The 19,894-nt window shown below is 36.1% G+C and overlaps 1 protein-coding gene and 1 non-coding gene across 5 annotated transcripts in view; both read right to left on the bottom strand.

Moving 5' to 3' along the window:
* The window catches only part of MPDZ (multiple PDZ domain crumbs cell polarity complex component), a 171,593-nt gene that overhangs the window by 131,276 nt on the left and 20,423 nt on the right, over nucleotides 1–19,894 (bottom strand). For 2 of the 4 annotated variants that reach the window (XM_065908318.1, XM_065908321.1), the window contains exon 1: nucleotides 7,037–7,222. In XM_065908318.1, coding sequence (XP_065764390.1) covers nucleotides 7,037–7,222 — 186 coding nt within the window. Of the gene's footprint in view, nucleotides 1–7,036; nucleotides 7,223–9,379; nucleotides 9,459–9,866; nucleotides 10,049–19,894 lie in introns of those variants that run through there. The other 2 variants (XM_065908320.1, XM_065908319.1) reach the window with 2 other exon arrangements.
* On the bottom strand, nucleotides 17,685–17,791 carry LOC136148821 (U6 spliceosomal RNA). The gene has a single exon (XR_010659585.1). It is a non-coding gene; the product is annotated as a U6 spliceosomal RNA (small nuclear RNA).

Here is a 19,894-nt window from a genome sequence, read left to right as displayed (position 1 = left end):
CATTGGCTTCAGGGTCACGCAGACCTAGATTCTTCCTCTAAATCTATCAATGAATAACTGTACGGTCCAGATAAAATCTCTCTTAGCCCCAATTTCCTCACTGGACAAAGTGGGGAGAAACCCCACCTCAAAAAGCTGATGGACTGAATAAATGAGACAGAGTCCATAGCACACAAGAGCTTCCTAAAAGGAATTGTTCTTACTGTTGCCATACTTCAAATGCAAATCAACCTCTATTGTTCTAAACTCGTGGGTTAAAAAACTGATTTAGATTATACTCAGTAAATTTCTTATTTTTTTCCCTCTTCTCCAAAGACCATTTAACTTTGTCACAAAAACACCATACAATTAGCACCATTTGCTGTTTTAGACACACATGCATACTCAATGGCAAGATGGTGTTGCATTTTAATCCAGCACTGTATAAAAAGCTTGAACATTGCCTTCTTGCCCAAGATAAAACAAGAATTTTAGTCCCTTCAAAGGCTCTATATTTACAAACTTTTAGTTAAAGGAACAAACATTTAAAAGCTGTTATTGTACCAAAAATAAAGTATTTGAAATTCTGACAGTAAATAAACTTTATGGTAAATGCAAAAACATGAGACTCAACTCCTCTCGTAACTTCTCCTAGATAATGTACATTGAAGTCTAACAGACACTTTCCTGTTAGGCTGCTGTAATGCTCGATCATAAAAGTACAACCATTTTAAGGGTAAGAAAAATATTTTTTCATTTTTGCAGGCAACAGCAACTGGGAAGAATTCTATTTGACTTCTAGATAATTCTTGTTAATGGGTTGAGGCATATATTCTTTCTCTCCATTCCCGTCCCTTCACACCAAGTCGTAATTTAACTTAAGCATTCTTGAGAGACAGTAGTCATTCCCTTTTCCTGACAGCAAGCTTGCAGATGAATCATCCTCATTTCAGTCTCAAATTAGAAACCATCGACACAGGGTTACGTTTTCATCTTTTATATAGGTAATAACTCAGGCTGAGGAAACACAGGCATTTCTGCTCTTTGAGACAAGAATTACACAAAATAGTGGGGGGTTATTAATTACCTAAGTCAAAACAGAGCCATCAAGTGCTCAATTATCAAAATCTTCAACTTTTCACCAATCTAAAAATCATAAATGCAAGAAAGCATCAGAGGTGCTGATATTACTGCTTAAAAGCAGCATACCTCAACACTTTGGCCATGAACTTGATTTATCAGTCCTACAAATACAGAAGAGCGGCTCTTTGGGCAGGCCCCAGCATGGTGATGTTCCATCTAATACCCTCTGCTGATCTCAGGTATTTGAAAGTGACCTTCTGAAGTTCACTGTCCGTGCCTGGTGGTTCAGACAGTAAAGAATCTGCCTGCCGTGCAGGACCCAGGTTCGATCCCTAGATCAGGAAGATCCCCTGGAGATGGAAATGGCAACCTACTCCAGTATTCTTGCCTGGAGAATTCCATGGTCAGAGGAGACTGGCGAGCTACAGTCCATGGGGGTGGTAAAGAATCGGATACAACTGAGCAACTAACACACATAAAACTCTGAAGTACAACTGCCTGCCAGCTTCTCTAGGTTCTATAAAGTATGTTTTTGTTTTAAGACAGAGGATCAGAAAAATATACATGGGGTACATTATCTCATGCATGCTTTAGCAGAAAAGCCATTACTAAATTAGTGTGTATCCTTAGTGTACTTCAGACTTCAAAAGATGAAAGAAACAGCCCTTTGAAGAATGATTCATGTATTTTACAATTATATGTGAGGGTCTTATCCATCAAAATGTCATTAAAACCTTTACCTTCATTTTATGTTGTATGTTTTTCACTACAGTCTTTAAAATGTGCAGAAATAAAAATAAATAATTGTTAAAATATTGTATTAAATAGCATAGTTAAGAGATAAAGTTGATACAACTTCAACTTGTTACAAAAAAATTGATATGGAAAGCTGAATGCAGAAGGGCAATGATGATAAAAAAAAAAACACAAAGGAAAAAACAGAAAACCTTACTAAAGCCTTCATAGTCTGGCTCCAAAGTTTCCTCTTCTATCAATAGCCTCCCATATCCTACTGCTCTGATAACACAGGTATATCCATGACTCTCTGTCAAGATTTGCCAGCCTCAGCACTGAAGATTCTTTAAACCCAGCAATTCCCTATTTGAGGGGCTGTCCTCTGTATTGAGGATGTGAGCAGCATCCCTGGACTCCATACATTACATGCCCCTAGCATTGTCCCGCCCCTCCAACCCACAAGCTGCGACCATCTAAAGTGTCTCCAGACACTGCTCAGTGGTCCCTGGAGAGAAAATGTAAAATGACCCTGAACTGAGAACAGCTCTACATTTGTAAACACTCTTCCCATTACCGGAAATAATTCCCTCTATCTCTACAGAAAACTCTACTCATTTTTCAAAACCCATCTTTGATGTCACCTCCAATGTAAAGTTTTCCTCTAGTCAAAGTTAGTAATTTCCTCCTCTTCCTTTTACACCACTTAGCTTATTTTTCTATTTAATGACAAAAGACTATATATGTTCTTTCCCTCTAGAGAGGCAGAATCTCCATCTTACTTATTCATTGCATGTTTACTTATTTTAAGTGTTCAATAAAGGTTTATCACTAAATGGTTATAAGCTTTCTATTAAAAAAAAAAAAATGAGCTCCCATAACCTTCCCATTGCCAAGGGGAAATCTGATTTATTGAATGATGTCTCATATTGAGCAATATACAATCATCTGCTTCTTTTTTGCCTTTGTCCTGGGAAATGAGAATTAAATTATATACTCAATTTTAGCCACCCAAGATTCTTGGTATATCTAGTTCTCTAATATTTTTATTTGATCTTGATTTAGATTTACCTTTGAATCATCTATTAGGATGTTTTGCCCTCAGGAGTTGTCCCAGATTTTTTTCGGGAATGTGAACAGATAAAACTTAGAAACACAGAAATATAAAACCACGACTTTTATATCGTTAAGACCATATTTTTCGAGAATAAAAATAAAAAAGGACTGAATTACTCTAACCCACACTGAACAGTAATTTCCAATACTGGTTCTATGTTAAATCAATGTCTCTCCAATAATTCCAAGAGATTTCATAAAATTTCCAAAGAAAAACCTAGAAAAATCTGTCTTAATTTTGTGTATATATACATATGCATCTAGATGATATATAGGTAAGCCAACACTTCCCTGTGAGAAAGGTGAACAAACTCAGGATCCTGGAAATCAAACAACAACAAAATAAGAAGTGCCATACTCCAAAAAGGCTGGAAATCCCTGACGAGGAGAAACCTATAGAATACTGTGCCCCAAGGCGAATTTTCCAGATCAGCAGCTTTTGTAAGCCTGATATCCACATCATTTCTTCAATGTTAGAACTGGTCTCTGTAACCATAATTTTTAAAAATCTCAGCAATGACAATTTTAAGTATCAGTCCTTTCTAATAAAGTTTATAATTTTAAGTCATAGTTTTCCTACAAATAACTCAAGATAAAAAGACATTTACTTAGTACCCTTAGTCAATTCAGAAGGCAAGGCAATTAATTAATCATGAAAGTAGAATCCACCTATATTGGGCTGGACAAACGTCACAGAATAAATATGCTAATCAAATATCCTCTCGTCTGACAAGTTTCTGTTATTAAATTGCTAACGTGTTTATTTCCTCCACAAGAGTTGGATTTTTGTCATGAATATGTATGAAGCCCTGCAGTTATTAGCCTGGCTGACTAGGTGACAGTGAGGACACTACTTGAGAATTTGCATTTGACAGATCATTGACACAAAGTCACAGTTATCCACCCCCCTCACTTAAACAGGACTCATGCAATAGGAAATGAACTGGAGCTATTAGAGATTATTCAGGTTTAATAGCACACATCCTTTTAGCTGGTGGTTAGAACAATACACAATGTGGCAGAGCTAAACAGAGGCATCAATTATACTCTCAGACCTGTTAATATTTTTGACAATATTTAAATAGCACATCCCTTCAGGGCATGGCTTTTTTGCCCTCTCAGTTACACACCTGTCAAGTGTTTAATTTGCCAAAGGGAAACAGTTTGATTTCTAAAGGCTGTCTTAATACTGAAGAAGCAAATTGGAAAAATTAAACATTATTGAAAAGAAGTAGTGAAAAGGATCCGAGGGGAAAAAAATAGTAGGTTTAATTCAACAAGCCATGTTAGCATCTGTCATTAATACAACAATATGATCATGTTCTCCATATGGTGAATATACCTTGGGCTTTTCAATTATTCCCTCCCTTTGCTTTTAAAAGGCAAAATGATGGCAGAGAAAAATTAAAGGGGTCAAACTTTCCAGTAATACTAAAAGAGACGGAGACAATAACTTGCTCCTATCATGCATATAAAATTAAATACTTGAAAATGCAATTTAGATGAAAGATAATAAATAAAAGCTGGCCATTCATCAGATTTGTATAGCTACTGGATTAAAAGCACAAAGTTCACTCCTTAGATGCACTACTTAAATATTAAATTACAAACAGTAATAAATTAGCAGTTGGTAAATGATATAGAAAATTTAAATCTAACATGATAGCACTTAGAATATATAAGTTTAACATTAAAACAGAAAATATTACAAGCTTTTGAAAATTTTCTCTAGTCTGGCAAGGGAAAAAAATTAACAAATGATTTTGAACTGGTAAAGAATGGAGAGTAAAGTGAAGAGTCTACTGCGGGACATTATCTATGGTTTCAACGGACAGTAAACTCGCGGCATCAGAGGCTCTGTTAACCTTGGTCTGGGGGAGATGAGACAAGCTTCAGGGTCAAATGAGGGAAAGGTCTGTACCTTGGGGGCCAAGAAGTCCAAGTTCTACCCCTGGCTCCACTCTCTAAACTAATCTGCTATAATCAGCAGGGGATGAACAGATGGTTTCCACAGTCCCTTTCAGTATTTGAAGAGGAGACCAATGAGCCAAAAACAGGAAAGTCACGTCAAACACACCTACATAATTCACGAACATCACAGCCTTGAAATACAGTTGACCCCTGCACAACACAAGGGTGAGGAGTGGGGAGAGACATCAATTATGATGCAGTCAAAAATCCAAGTATTAGAGCTTTGACTCCTCCAAAAGTTAATTACTAATAGCCTACTGCTGACTAAAGTCTTACCTATAACATAGTCAATTAACACATATTTTGTATGTTATATATATTATATACCATATTCTTAAAATAATGCAAACTAGGGAAAAGAAAATGTTATTAAAAACATCATAAGGAAGAGAAAATACAAGTTTGTACAGTTCACATCCAGGTTATTCACGGGTCAACTGTATAATAGCATTTGTCATTAATGAGATCACCCTGTCTGTAGCCCTAGACTACGGGGCTCCATAATATTATCCTCAACAATTTCCAAAGAAGTTTAAGTTGAATTACCTGGGACCCAAATAGTTTTAGATCCCATATCCTAGTTCCATTTGGAAAGGGTAAAACAAGCTCAACAACAAGCAGTCCTTTTTCTCCCTTCCTTTCAGCAGACCTGGTAAGCACAAAAGCTATTCCCCTTACATCAGACTAGACAGCAGGGACATTTTGACAGCTGCTTCACTGGACCGACAGCATTTCCTACCACAATCACTAGTAATTTTTCTTTCAACTTTCCCTCTCATTCGAGTCATATTTCCACATAATACAATAAGGGGAGAAGGTATTTGTAAAACATCTTCACATTGTTTAAAAACCAGGTAATTTTCTATACCATAATTATACTAATATCCATAATACTGGTTTCTCCAAAAGAATGCCAATTCATTCTGAAAATGAGTACCTGAAACCAATTTTTTCAATAATTTACAAAGGAAAAAAGCACAATTATATATAATGAAACCACCTCTTTTTCTTAATTCATGATCATAACTTTTAAAATCATTAGGTACAAATTCACTTGAGGGAAATATTTTTAAAGATTCTTCTTGATCTATGTACTTAATTTGGGGGAGGGCACTAAAATAACTAGATTAAGAAGTTATATGACATTTAACAAATTCCTTCTCTATTGCTACTATTGTTCTTTTTCCATTTGGCAGATCTGGGGGGTTTTGTTGTTGTTAATTGAAGCTGTTCTTCAACTGAACTATGAAACTAGTTTTCAGGTTTCATGTTAAACTTTTAAGGCAAAATATTGGCTAGCCAGTCATCCATAACCATTAGATTAATGCTAAAAACATCAGAATGATAATTAACTTGGACTGAAGACATAATTAGATTAACTTCAAACCTTGTGAGGATAAGAACCATTTAAAAACTATTTTTTAAAAACCTGAGAAATGGTGATTGCATTAAGTAAGTTCAGTGACCATCTGACTTCAGTTTTCATTCTGTCATTGCATTATGTTTCAATTTTAATATAAACGGTAGGACTTTTTAATGCTCATAATTTTTACAGAAATAAACACTGTTTTACATTTAGAAGTCCTAATGTTTATCACCATCTGATGCTGTCATGGGAGCAATCGCTACTTACACTCTTTTTAGAAGTGAGAATTGCAATTCCTCTAACTGATGACAATGTAATTATTCCTTCTACTGTCAATATAGAGGTGATTTCCCTTCCTTGCATACATGATTACACATGCAAATCCAGGCTCATCTGAAATCTTGTAAGTGTGCTGAATGTCTGAATTTGAATAAGCACAATCACATGAACCATGAGTCACAGTGATGACGGAAACCAAGCTACAACCATCCACCCTGAACATATTTCTATCATCTTCCTCTCCTGCAGGAACTCATTCTTCCATTTTCCCACAGCTTTCAACACAATGTCATATCATTTACAATATGCAGCCACAACCATTAAGAAAATAACTGAGGGCCTGGCAGGGTGGGGAGCCACACTGAATACGAAGTCTCACTTGGAGGTTTAAATGACTTCATTAACAATTAATTCACACATATAAAAATCAGCCTTTCAGAAAACACAGGAGACTTTACAAGCTCTGTGCCATGCGATCCAGGCCTCCGGTGGGTACACACCACGTCTTACCTGGTCTTTCAGCTGCTGTATGGAAGTCTGCAGGGTCAGAATCTGGCTGAAGAGCGGGCTCTGCAGCACTGACTTGAGAAGGTTCAGTTTGTCTTCATTTGCGGCATCCCCACGTTCCCTCAGCTTGGCCTGCAAGCGCTCTGCTGCCTGCAGGGCCCGATTTTTGTCTAAAGCAAAGGGCAGCATTAGTCAGTAACAGGATTCAAAAGACAGGCACCAAACCATGCTTATAGAAATTCTAACACTATTTCTTGGGAGAGCTGAAAATCGACTTGGAAAAAAGAAGGGACTAAAACATGTTACTCTAAATACATTCTTCAAACCTTGAAGCCTCTAATAAGAAAGTGTGTTTAAAAACAACCAACTGGTTATAGTGTATGGTATACGCAACTAACTGTAAGTATGGAAACAAATTCAGATGATGCATATCTGACATGCTTCTAATACCAGCTATTTCAACTCTTTTATAAAAACTAATTAAAACCATTCTGTGATCTTATAAATGCTATTTCTTTTTTTTATTAAAAATGTATATATAAGAAAAATGAGAAATATAACTAATAAGTAGAGGTAAATAATGTCACTGATGAATTATAACATCCAAAATAGAACAATTTCATGTATTAAGAGGCAATGCATTATATACTTTTGCATTTACTTGAAAATATATTACAATAACACATATTCCTTCAAAAACACAATTTTTTAATGCTTGAAATGTCTTTCCTCCAAATTAAATAGCACATGTACATAAGCATAAAACTGAATACAATTTATTAATCACCTTGTATAAGGTCCAAAGGTGCCAAAGTTAGTATTTTCCATAAGTGTATACTTAATAATCCTAACATCTAACATGCAAGACTCTAGACAGTTAAATGCTACCACAAATAATAGGTAAAACATCTCTCAAAATCCCACTCTCACTCCCTCTCTCCCTTCCATGTAAGTGAAGCTACAATTTTTTAAAAATACTGGAGAGTGCTCAGATATATGCCCTAAAGATTCTCAATGATATCTATTAAAATATATTAGCCATATCATAGTAATAAAAAGGAGTGAGAACTATCACTAGAGACATTTTTTGATAGGAAAAATATGTTTACACAGGAATGGAGAAACTAAAATATTAACTAATGCTGACCATGAGTTCATGCACAAAGTTAAACACTCATATGCAGAATTTTAAAAGCAAACAGTAATAAAGGTATGCCTAACAACTGATTTTAGGTCATATTTCCCATGGTATCTCAAAAACTAAATCTAGTATGGATTCTCACGTCAATTTGTGAAAGGTGTACAACTCAGTAAAAACTTACAAAATGAAGATTATAAGGTAATGGTTTAAATAATTCTGTATTTCCCCTTTGCTGCCCACTTTCTTATGAGGAACTTTCCTGTGTAAACTATTAGTCTTTACTCTGTGTGATTTTAGTATAAAATAGGTGATGCAGGAAATGTGCACCCATGCATTCTTTTTTATGGTCATAGTAGCAGGAACAAAAGTCAACAATAACGATCCTCATGATTACAAAAACAGCTCCACCTTTCCTGCCACCCACTTCCCGCTACCCCTCAAAACCTGCAGGTGTCAAGGCATCAGTCATGATCATCAAGGCATCACAGACAGCTTCCAATACCTTCCAATAATCACACCCAAAGAGATCCCTGGAAAAGGTGAAGACTGCAGTGTCAGATAAGGGACCATGAGACTGGATGCTCCTTACCTGACATACCTGAAATCAGTTCTATAAACCAGCTTCTCTAATACTAAAGAGCAGTACAGTATGTGTATGGGAGGGGGGCAAGGAGGAGATCAACACATAAGTGTAGAAAATTTGTTGGATATTTCAACCTAAATTATCTACTGCAGAAATTAAACTGCCATAAATTGTCACTCAAGTTGGTCAACCTGTTCGGTATTATTATAACAGTTTTACCAACTTAAAAGCTCAGTATTATTTAACCTGCCAAGAGTAAAGTAAAAGTAAGACATAGGCAATGACCTTCAGTATTAAAAATATTGTTACACTTCTGATACTATCCAGAAACAAGCTTTAACCAGAACTGAGTTCATAAATCAGAACTAGGTTTACATTAAGCTTTCTTAAAACCCATATTTGGTAGAACATTTCATATGCTCTTAACTTTTGCTTATAAATGATGTGTTTTCATAACACTTCATATGAAATCATCTAAATATCAAAACACACTGCCCTAGTACAATGATAGTGGATAAAAAAAAACTAACCAAGTTATTACAGACAGAATCTTAATATGCAGAACATATTCCCAATGGAAGGAATTTAAATCATTATCAAAACAGGGAGAAATAGGTCTTACCTATAGTTTCTAACATTTTTTTTCCAAATTTCAATGTTCTTCTTTAGAATGATTATAAACCAACATCTACAATGGAACTCTAGGGAGAAAGGAAAATGAAATGGTTATGTTTTACAACTTTAAAGTTATATTCTAAAACTAAATATTTTAAAAAGGACTTGATACTACTATGATTCCTCTGACCATTAAGATATTGTGGAGATAACTTAAGATAGTTTTCTGTATAGGCAAAAAAAAAATGTATTCATTTTAGGATTTATTCAAAATTATCTTGTATTTGCAGGTAATACTTGTATAATAAGGTAAAAGGCATAAAATATATTTTAAATAAGTTGGTGCTCAGTTGCTCAGTCATGTCTGACTCTTTGGGACCCAATGGACTGTAGTCCTCCAGGCTCCTCTGTCCATGGAATTCTCCAGGCAAGAATACCAGGGTGGGTTGCCATTTCCTCCTCCAGGGAATATTCCCAAACCAGGGATCAAACACATCTTTTGCATTGGCAGGCAGATTCTTTACCACTGAGCCACCTGAGAAGCCCCAAATAAGTTGGTAGAAGTATCCAAAGTATTTCCTTAAAAGCTCCTCAACAGAGACCACTGTAACTCTGGATTCACTTACAGATCCTTAACCAAAGTGGAAGGAGCTTACTGGGCTCTGAATGAGAAATTCTGTAGGCAAAAGAAAATATTTTTAAGATAAAAAGCAGAAGATATGACCCTGCCGTTGAATGTTCCTAGTCTTAACTGCGAAGACAATTCAGACACACCAATTAAGAAATGAACTGTGATGCTCAATCAGTGAGTGAGTACAAGATATATTAAACCATGGATGAAAAACTGAATAAAGGAGAGCACAACATTCAAAAGATATTTTACATTTTTAAAATACCCTCCTGTCAATAATCTTTTCCCCTACTCAAAAAAACTCCTTCAACCCACACAGATCTCATCTTTCTCTGACTATACTCATCTAAACTCTGTTTAGTACTGGATGCAGGTCTCCATTGACAATACCCGCATCACTAACCCATCCTGAATCTCTGCTGTCCAATAGTTTTGTACAACTGACTTCAAGTTATATTGATCCTGTCCCTTGCAGAAAACCCTGAGTCATCAGAAGTCCGTGGGTCATTCCTTCAATGGAGAAGAGGAATTCAGAATCAGACATCCTCACTTTTCATCTAGAAGATGAGATAGGGGACTTCTCCCAAGGAACAAGCTTCCCCTCTGTTTGAGAAAGAATGCCTTTGGGAGAAAAGGAAGAATCTGGTATGCAGGAGCAGATGCACAGACCATCAATGCCTGCACATACCTCTGTGTAAACTCTGAGAATAACACCTCCTGACATTTCTTAAGCCAGGTAGGATGTACAATTTAAAATGACCCCATTTCAAATAGTCAAACAGCTCAAGTACTGACACTTGTATTAGAAAATCTCATAACGTTTTGAAAAAGTAAAATTATATACATGAGTGCTTGGTATGCACAATAAAATTTAATTCTATGCCCTTTCCCCTGTGAAAACTTAACTCAGAAAGATAAAAAGTCAAGAAAAAAGAGCACTGACTCTAACTTGGAATTAAGAGTGATACAGCCTTGAACAAGGGGCCTATCATATGAACCTCAGTTTCCTAGAAAACACACATACTCTTTGGGTATGTTATGAGAAGTGAGATAAACATACAAATTTCCAGCTTACTGCAAAACACCTACCTCTCTGCTTTTATGATTACTGTTGACCACATGTAGAGGAGCATTCCAATGCCAAACCTTGCATGGTTTCACAGGGAAAATTTGGAAGATCTTAAAGGACAATGTAAGAATCCTTCATAAAAGAGCATTATTAGGTCCTCTCTCAAAAAATTATTAACTTCTGACAAACAAACAAATGGAAAGATACCCCAACAGAAGGAAGTCCAGGACTATAACATGTAGTTAATGCAACCGCCCAGGAGGAAGTGTGACGGTAATCAAAGGGCATCGACACGGGAATCTGATGACCTGAGTTAAACTTTCAGCCTGACCATTTACTAGCTCTACACCCTTGTTATGTCACTGATTTGTCTTTTCTCAACTTGAAATCTATAATTACAAGTGAATGGTATTCATAAAGTTTGAAAGAGTAAAATTATTTACACGAGTGCTTGGTAGGCACAATAAAATTTAGTTCTATGCTCTTTCCTCTATGAAAAATTAACTTCGAAAGATAAATAGTATTCATTGCTTGGTGGGGGATGGGGGTTGGCCTATGGATTCAGAGGCCCACTAATTCATGATGAGTCTGCAGAGAAAGCACAGAGTAAATAGTTCTCAATTGTGAAAAACCCTAGCATCCAAAAGTTCACCTACGAGTCAGTTATGCGGAAGTAGAATTGCTTATTCTTTCAGAGAAACCCTTATCATAAATTTTTTTTTTGGTTTGTTTGTTTTGTTTTGTTTTGTTTTAAAGATTTGGGAAATTATTTTACTACATGGTTTATTTTTATTTTGTATTTGCTTATGATTAGAGTTGCTGATCACACAAAGTACATGAAATATCAATCTGTTTAAGAAGTTTAAGATCATTGATTTGCTCTCAAAACTGAATCTGATGTGGAAAAACAAGTCACCAGTCCATGCTTAGAGATAAGAATAGTAATATACAATAAAATTAATAACTACCAGTATCAAAATAAGAACCTCATTCCACTTTAGCTTGAATTAGTGAAATCTTAAACTGATAGAAATTTTATCCAGTGGAATGAATCAGTTATAACTGATGGTTTTTCAAAAGTCTGAAAGATTTTGTCTATTTATACAAGTTTCCTTAAAATATTCTAAACTAAAAACATTTTGAAATATATTTTGCCTATATGCTATATCAGCACACATGGATCTTTGGCAAATAGAATATTAACATTATCTAAACAATCAAAAACCTGATGATTTTTAGTATAACTATACATTTCTGACATGATAATTAGCAACAGTCAGTAATTACTATTTATGAATGTATAGAATTCTTTAAGTTGGGTTAAAGTTCTGTGTTGGAATCCAGGAATCTGAAATTTATCTGGAATTTCATTAGCCTGGATTTTTTTTTAGTACTTCATTTGTTTACATTAATTCTACATCTATGATTATATATTATCAATTACATTAAAAGTTATGTTCCAGTCTAGTAGTTGCTTTCTTATGCAATTGTTCCTACTGCCCTCTTTTTTCCTAGATACGTCGAAGAAAAATATAGTCATTATATACCATTAATACCATTAAATATGACTGCCAGTTATGTTTTTATGGTTAGGAAACAAGTAGACTAGCATAAGAAAAAAAGTTATTGTTAAAAAATAATTAAATTTTTAAAATAGAACTTGCCTTCTCTTAAAGTATCCATGAGGAAATATTGTCAGGATTTACTTCTGTTGTACTTCTTCTCTCACTATTTTTTCCTTTCTTCTGAAAATAGGTTTTAATCCTTGGAAGCTGATTTGTGGCCTCTGTTCTTGAGGATATTTGCCCTTCTGTCACTTTACCTTGAAACTTACTTCTGAACTTGCACAGATAATTCCTACAAGGAGGCCAGTGTGAGACAGCAAACACTCACTAAACAAGTATGTGGTTTAAACCTACAACCTGGGCCTCAGTCTCTTTGACCCTCGACTTGTGCTGGGTTACAGGATTCCTGTTAAGCTGGTACACTTTTCATTTGTGAAGCCCATGGTAGGCTTCAGCCTATTGCACACCAGGAGTCTGAGATCAGACCTTCAGACTCCTAAAGGACTATTCTAAAGTAATAAAGATTATTTATACTTTAAAATGTTCCTGATCTTCTCAGATTGGAGATCCAAAAATATTTTACTATCTTCACTGAAGCCTATGGGAATACATATTCCAGTGAAGCAATTAGACAACTTTGCTCTTCTGCCCAGAAAGGAAAACCAGTGGGACATATGTAACGTAACTGATATCTGTACTTCCCTTAGTCTTTGAGTATCAGAGTGGAGAAAAGGCGGGGCACTTGTTTTTATATTGAATGAGAAGTCTATCTCCTTGAAATCATCTTTAAGGCTGAGAAGACTTAGTCAAGCCCGAGACCTTTCTAAAAACAGTTAGTGTTCTTTTAGATGCCAGACTTTTTTGTTTTTTGTTATTTTTTTTTTAATATAATTTTATTAGTTGGAGACCAATCACTTTACAACATTTCAGTGGGTTTTGTCATACATTGACATGAATCAGCCATATAGTTACATGTATTCCCCATCCCGATCCCCCCTCCCACCTCCCTCTCCACCCGACTCCTCAGGGTCCTCCCAGTGCACCAGGCCCGAGCACTTGACTCATGCATCCCACCTGGGCTGGTGGTCTGTTTCACCCTAGATAATACACTTGCTGTTCTTTCAAAACATCCCACCCTCACGTTCTCCCCCAGAGTTCAAAAGTCTGCTCTGTACTTCTGTGTCTCTTTTTCTGTTTTGCATATAGGGTTATCACTACCATCTATCTAAATTCTGTATATATGTGTTAGTATACTGTAATGTTCTTTATCTTTCTGGCTTACTTCACTCTGTATAATGGACTCCAGTTTCATCCATCTCATTAGAACTGATTCAAATGAATTCTTTTTAACGGCTGAGTAATATTCCATGGTGTATATGTACCACAGCTTCCTTATCCATTCATCTGCTGATGGGCATCTGGGTTGCTTCCATGTCCTGGCTATTATAAACAGTGCTGTGATGAACATTGGGGTGCACGTGTCTCTTTCAGATCTGGATTCCTCAGTGTGTATGCCCAGAAGTGGTATTGCTGGGTCATATGGCAGTTCTATTTCCAGTTTTTTAAGAAATCTCCACACTGTTTTCCATAGTGGCTGTACTAGTTTGCATTCCCACCAACAGTGTAAGAGTGTTCCCTTTTCTCCACACCCTCTCTAGCATTTATTGCTTGTAGACTTTTGGATAGCAGCCATCCTGACTGGCGTGTAATGGTACCTCATTGTGGTTTTGATTTGCATTTCTCTGATGATGAGTGATGTGGAGCATCTTTTCATGTGTTTGTTAGCCACCTGTATGTCTTCTTTGGAGAAATGTCTGTTTAGTTCTTTGGCCCATTTTTTGATTGGGTCGTTTATTTTTCTGGAATTGAGCTTCAGGAGTTGCTTGTATATTTTTGAGATTAATCCTTTGTCTGTTTCCTCATTTGTTATTATTTTCTCCCAATCTGAGGGCTGTCTTTTCACCTTACTTATAGTTTCCTTTGTTGTGCAAAAGCTTTTAATTTTCATTAGGTCCCATTTGTTTATTTTTGCTTTTATTTCCAATATTCTGGGAGGTGGGTCATAGAAGATCTTGCTGTGATTTATGTCGGAGAGTGTTTTGCCTATGTTCTCCTCTAGGAGTTTTATAGTTTCTGGTCTTACACTTAGATCTTTAATCCATTTTGAGTTTATTTTTGTGTATGGTGTTAGGAAGTGTTCTAGTTTCATTCTTTTACAAGTGGTTGACCAGTTTTCCCAGCACCACTTGTTAAAGAGATTGTCTTTTTTCCATTGTATATCCTTGCCTCATTTGTCAAAGATGAGGTGTCCATAGGTTCGTGGATTTATCTCTGGGCTTTCTATTCTGTTCCATTGATCTATATTTCTGTCTTTGTGCCAGTACCATACTGTCTTGATGACTGTGGCTTTGTAGTAGAGTCTGAAGTCAGGCAGGTTGATTCCTCCAGTTCCATTCTTCTTTCTCAAGATTACTTTGGCTATTCGAGGTTTTTTGTATTTCCATACAAATTGTGAAATTACTTGTTCTAGTTCTGTGAAAAATTCTGTTGGTAGCTTGATAGGGATTGCATTGAATCTATAGATTGCTTTGGGTAGAATAGCCATTTTGACAATATTGATTCTTCCAATCCATGAACACGGTATGTTTCTCCATCTGTTTGTGTCCTCTTTGATTTCTTTCATCAGTGTTTTATAGTTTTCTATGTATAGGTCTTTTGTTTCTTTAGGTAGATATACTCCTAAGTATTTTATTCTTTTTGTTGCAATGGTGAATGGTATTGTTTCCTTAATTTCTCTTTCTGTTTTTTCATTGTTAGTGTATAGGAATGCAAGGGATTTCTGTGTGTTAATTTTATATCCTGCAACTTTACTATATTCATTGATTAGCTCTAGTAATTTTCTGGAAGAGTCTTTAGGGTTTTCTATGTAGAGGATCATGTCATCTGCAAACAGCGAGAGTTTCACTTCTTCTTTTCCTATCTGGATTCCTTTTATGTCTTTTTCTGCTCTGATTGCTGTGGCCAAAACTTCCAACACTATGTTGAATAGTAGTGGTGAGAGTGGGCATCCTTGTCTTGTTCCTGATTTCAGAGGAAATGCTTTCAATTTTTCACCATTGAGGGTGATGCTTGCTGTGGGTTTGTCATATATAGCTTTTATTATGTTGAGGTATGTTCCTTCTATTCCTGCTTTCTGGAGAGTTTTAATCATAAATGAGTGTTGAATTTTGTCAAAGGCTTTCTCTGCATCTATTGAGATAATCATATGGTTTTTATCTTTCAATTTGTTAATGTGGTGTATTACGTTGATTGATTTGCGGATATTAAAGAATCCTTGCATTCCTGGGATAAAGCCCACTTGGTCATGGTGTATGATTTTTTTAATATGTTGTTGGATTCTATTTGCTAGAATTTTGTTAAGGATTTTTGCATCTATGTTCATCAGTGATATTGGCCTGTAGTTTTCCTTTTTTGTGGCATCTTTGTCTGGTTTTGGAATTAGGGTGATGGTGGCCTCATAGAATGAGTTTGGAAGTTTACCTTCTTCTGCAATTTTCTGGAAAAGTTTGAGTAAGATAGGTGTTAGCTCTTCTCTAAATTTTTGGTAGAATTCAGCTGTGAAGCCATCTGGTCCTGGGCTTTTGTTTGCTGGAAGATTTCTGATTACAGTTTCGATTTCCTTGCTTGTGATGGCTCTGTTAAGATCTTCTATTTCTCCCTGGTTCAGTTTTGGAAAGTTATACTTTTCTAAGAATTTGTGCATTTCATCCAAGTTGTCCATTTTATTGGCATAGAGCTGCTGGTAGTAGTCTCTTATGATCCTTTGGATTTCAGTGTTGTCTGTTGTGATCTCACCCTTTTCATTTCTTATTTTGTTAATTTGGTTCTTCTCTCTTTGTTTCTTAATGAGTCTTGCTAATGGTTTGTCAATTTTGTTTATTTTTTCAAAAAACCAGCTTTTAGCTTTGTTGATTTTTGCTATGGTCTCTTTAGTTTCTTTTGCATTTATTTCTGCCCTAATTTTTAAGATTTCTTTCCTTCTGCTAACCCTGGGGTTCTTCATTTCTTCCTTCTCTAATTGCTTTAGGTGTAGAGTTAGGTTATTTATTTGGCTTTTTTCTTGTTTCTTGATGTGTGCCTATAATGCTATGAACCTTCCCCTTAGCACTGCTTTTACAGTGTCCCATAGGTTTTGGGTTGTTGTGTTTTCATTTTCATTTATTTCTATACATACTTTTGATTTCTTCTATGATTTGTTGGTTATTCAGAAGCGTGTTATTTAGCCTCCATATGTTGGAATTTTTAACAATTTTCTTCCTGTAATTGAGATCTAATCTTACTGCACTGTGGTCAGAAAAGATGACTGGAATGATTTCAATTTTTTTGAATTTTCCAAGACCAGATTTATGGCCCAGGATGTGATCTATTCTGGAGAAGGTTCCGTGTGCACTTGAGAAAAAGGTGAAGTTGATTGTTTTGGGGTGAAATGTCCTATAGATATCAATTAGGTCTAGCTGGTCCATTGTATCATTTAAGGTTTGTGTTTCCTTGTTGATTTTCTGTTTAGTTGATCTATCCATAGTTGTGAGTGGGGTATTAAAGTCTCCCACTATTATTGTGTTACTATTAATTTCCTCTTTCATACTCGTGTTTGCTGTACATATTGCGGTGCTCCTATGTTGGGTGCATATATATTTATAATTGTTATATCTTCTTCTTGGATTGATCCTTTGATCATTATGTAGTGTCCTTCCTTGTCTCTTTTCACATCCTTTATTTGAAAGTCTATTTTATCTGATATGAGTATTGCGACTCCTGCTTTCTTTTCGTCTCCGTTTGCGTGAAGTATTTTTTTCCAGCCCTTCACTTTCAATCTGTATGTGTCCCTTGTTTTGAGGTGGGTCTCTTGTAGACAGCATATATAGGGGTCTTGTTTTTTTATCCATTCAGCCAATCTTTGTCTTTTGGTTGGGGTATTCAACCCATTTACATTTAAGGTAATTATTGATAGGTGTGGTCCCGTTGTCATTTACTTTGTTGTTTTGGGAAAAATATGGAACGCTTCACGAATTTGCGTGTCATCCTTGCGCAGGGGCCATGCTAATCTTCTCTGTATCGTTCCAATTTTAGTATATGTGCTGCCGAAGCGAGCACTTATATATATATGTATAAGCCTAGACTATTCCTGCATGCTTTCCAAAGACACTAATAGTTGGATGTCAAGAGGTGGAGAACAAAAGAAGAAAATGTTGAGCTGCATTTCTTCTGAATTTTAAAATTTTTTGTCAGTATACGGTGGCCAGATTTAGCAAATAGTAATACAGGATACCCAGTTTAATCTGAAATTCAGATAAATGAATAAATTCTAGTACAGGTATATCCCACACAATACTTGGGCTATAATCCCACTAAACACTAACTTGTTGATTATCTGAAATTCAAATTTAACCAGGGATCCATTATTGTATCTGGCAAGCCTACTTATGTACATATTAGCTTAGGAAAAATACAAATTTTAAAAACAATTTTTAATCTAAGGACTCTATGCTGCCTGCAGAACTTTAATGACAAACCCTTTAAAAATCCTCTTAATGATTTTAGCTGTGACCTTTTGATTTTCCCAACAACTGGTTGACAACACTAGTTCCAATTGAGGATAAAAATCAAACAGCTTCTTTCATTTCTTTTAGAAACAGAAACTGATTAATTAGGAATCATTTTACTTTTCAACAAGTTGTACTGGTAATGTGCAGGCACAGCTTTTGTGTAGTTGAGAATCAGTACTTGAAACATAAAACAAATCATTCTTGCCCAATACAGACTATATGGCAACTAACAAGTGAAAATGTCTTATGCTAAAAATAATTCTACTAACAGAAACTGCCCCAAATGCATACAATTTTCTAGATATCTTAACTATTTTGACTGTAAAAGGAGTACACCATTAGAAGAGCTTGCTGCAATGGTTCGCGGCTTGTCAAAGTTGCTCAGCATCCGTTAATGCATTTAAATTTAGCATTCGCCTCATTCTTAGCTGTCTCAGCACTACCTGAAGTTAGCAGACAAATGCAAGGCTATAGTCATCTGTAGGCAGTTTGTCATAAAGTCAATTGGCCATAACAGAAAAACTGACACCGGCAGTCATAATTCATATTCTAGGGTTACTGAACTACTGCTCTAAGAGCACAAAAATGTCCAACTACCCACCAGCATCATGCAATCATCCAACATAAAACAGTCAGCTCTTTTTAGCATCTGTTCTGTAGGACTTCTCCCTCATTTTTACAGGCTTGATCAGAAAAGCATTTGTGAACAAAATCTTCCTTTTCAAGTTGACATTTATGAATCTCTCCAAACTCCTTCAATAATAATAGAATTTATTCACTCTTTTTTGCTCTTCCAAATCAAAGAAAATCTAGTATCCAGGAACCTTGCCTTTAACATAAGTCAAATAATGATTGATGGTCTCACCCTTCCTTTATAAAATGGAAAGATAAATTACCTGTCCAAAATGAATATGCTGAGAGGGGTCACAAGCTTACAAAAGAACTCAAACTCTCTTATTTATTGATTTAGCAACTCACAGAGTGCCTACGTGATGAGCATGTTTCTGGGTGGGGGAATCAGAGGAATGAGGACACAGTCTGAGAACTCATGGGCCAACTGAGTGGAAGGGAAAAAAAAAGTAAACAGACATTGGAAATAATAAGAATACAAAAGAGAGATGCCATCAAACCCAAACTGAAGAGAAAAGGGAAAGCTTCCTGGAGGCAGCGACCCCTGCATGGAATTTTAAAAAACAGGTGGGAGACAGGCCAGAAGGGGTGATGGAAGGGCTCCCCACACAGAGGCAAGAGGGCGCAGGACCTTCTGAGCACTGCAAGCACGCACTTAGGCCTGGGCTGGGCCTGAAGGACAAGGAAAGAAGAGGTGAGGGGGCTACAGAAGTGGCTACTGGGTAAATCACTGAGGGCCCGGGGTCCCACTCAGGAAGAGTTTATCTGAAACCGCAGCTTCTTTTTCAAAGATACAGCCAATCTTTGGTTTAGAACGATCACTCTGGTGAGGGTGTGGAAGATCTATAAAAGAAATAAAACCTGGAAGCAAGAAGACCAGTTAAGAAGCATTTTCAAAAAGATGACAGTGAAAAGTAAATGAAAATGGGAGACAGATCTAAGGAACAGAGCTGTAAGCAACAGGATCTGGTGATGTGAAGATAAGGCAGATGAGGCTAGGAAGAATCTCAGCTTTCCTGCT

This window comes from Muntiacus reevesi, chromosome 17, assembly GCF_963930625.1.
Source record: "Muntiacus reevesi chromosome 17, mMunRee1.1, whole genome shotgun sequence".
NCBI classification, from domain to species: domain Eukaryota; kingdom Metazoa; phylum Chordata; class Mammalia; order Artiodactyla; family Cervidae; genus Muntiacus; species Muntiacus reevesi.
Note: the sequence above shows the minus strand (reverse complement) of the source record. Positions and strands in the feature narration are given on the sequence as shown.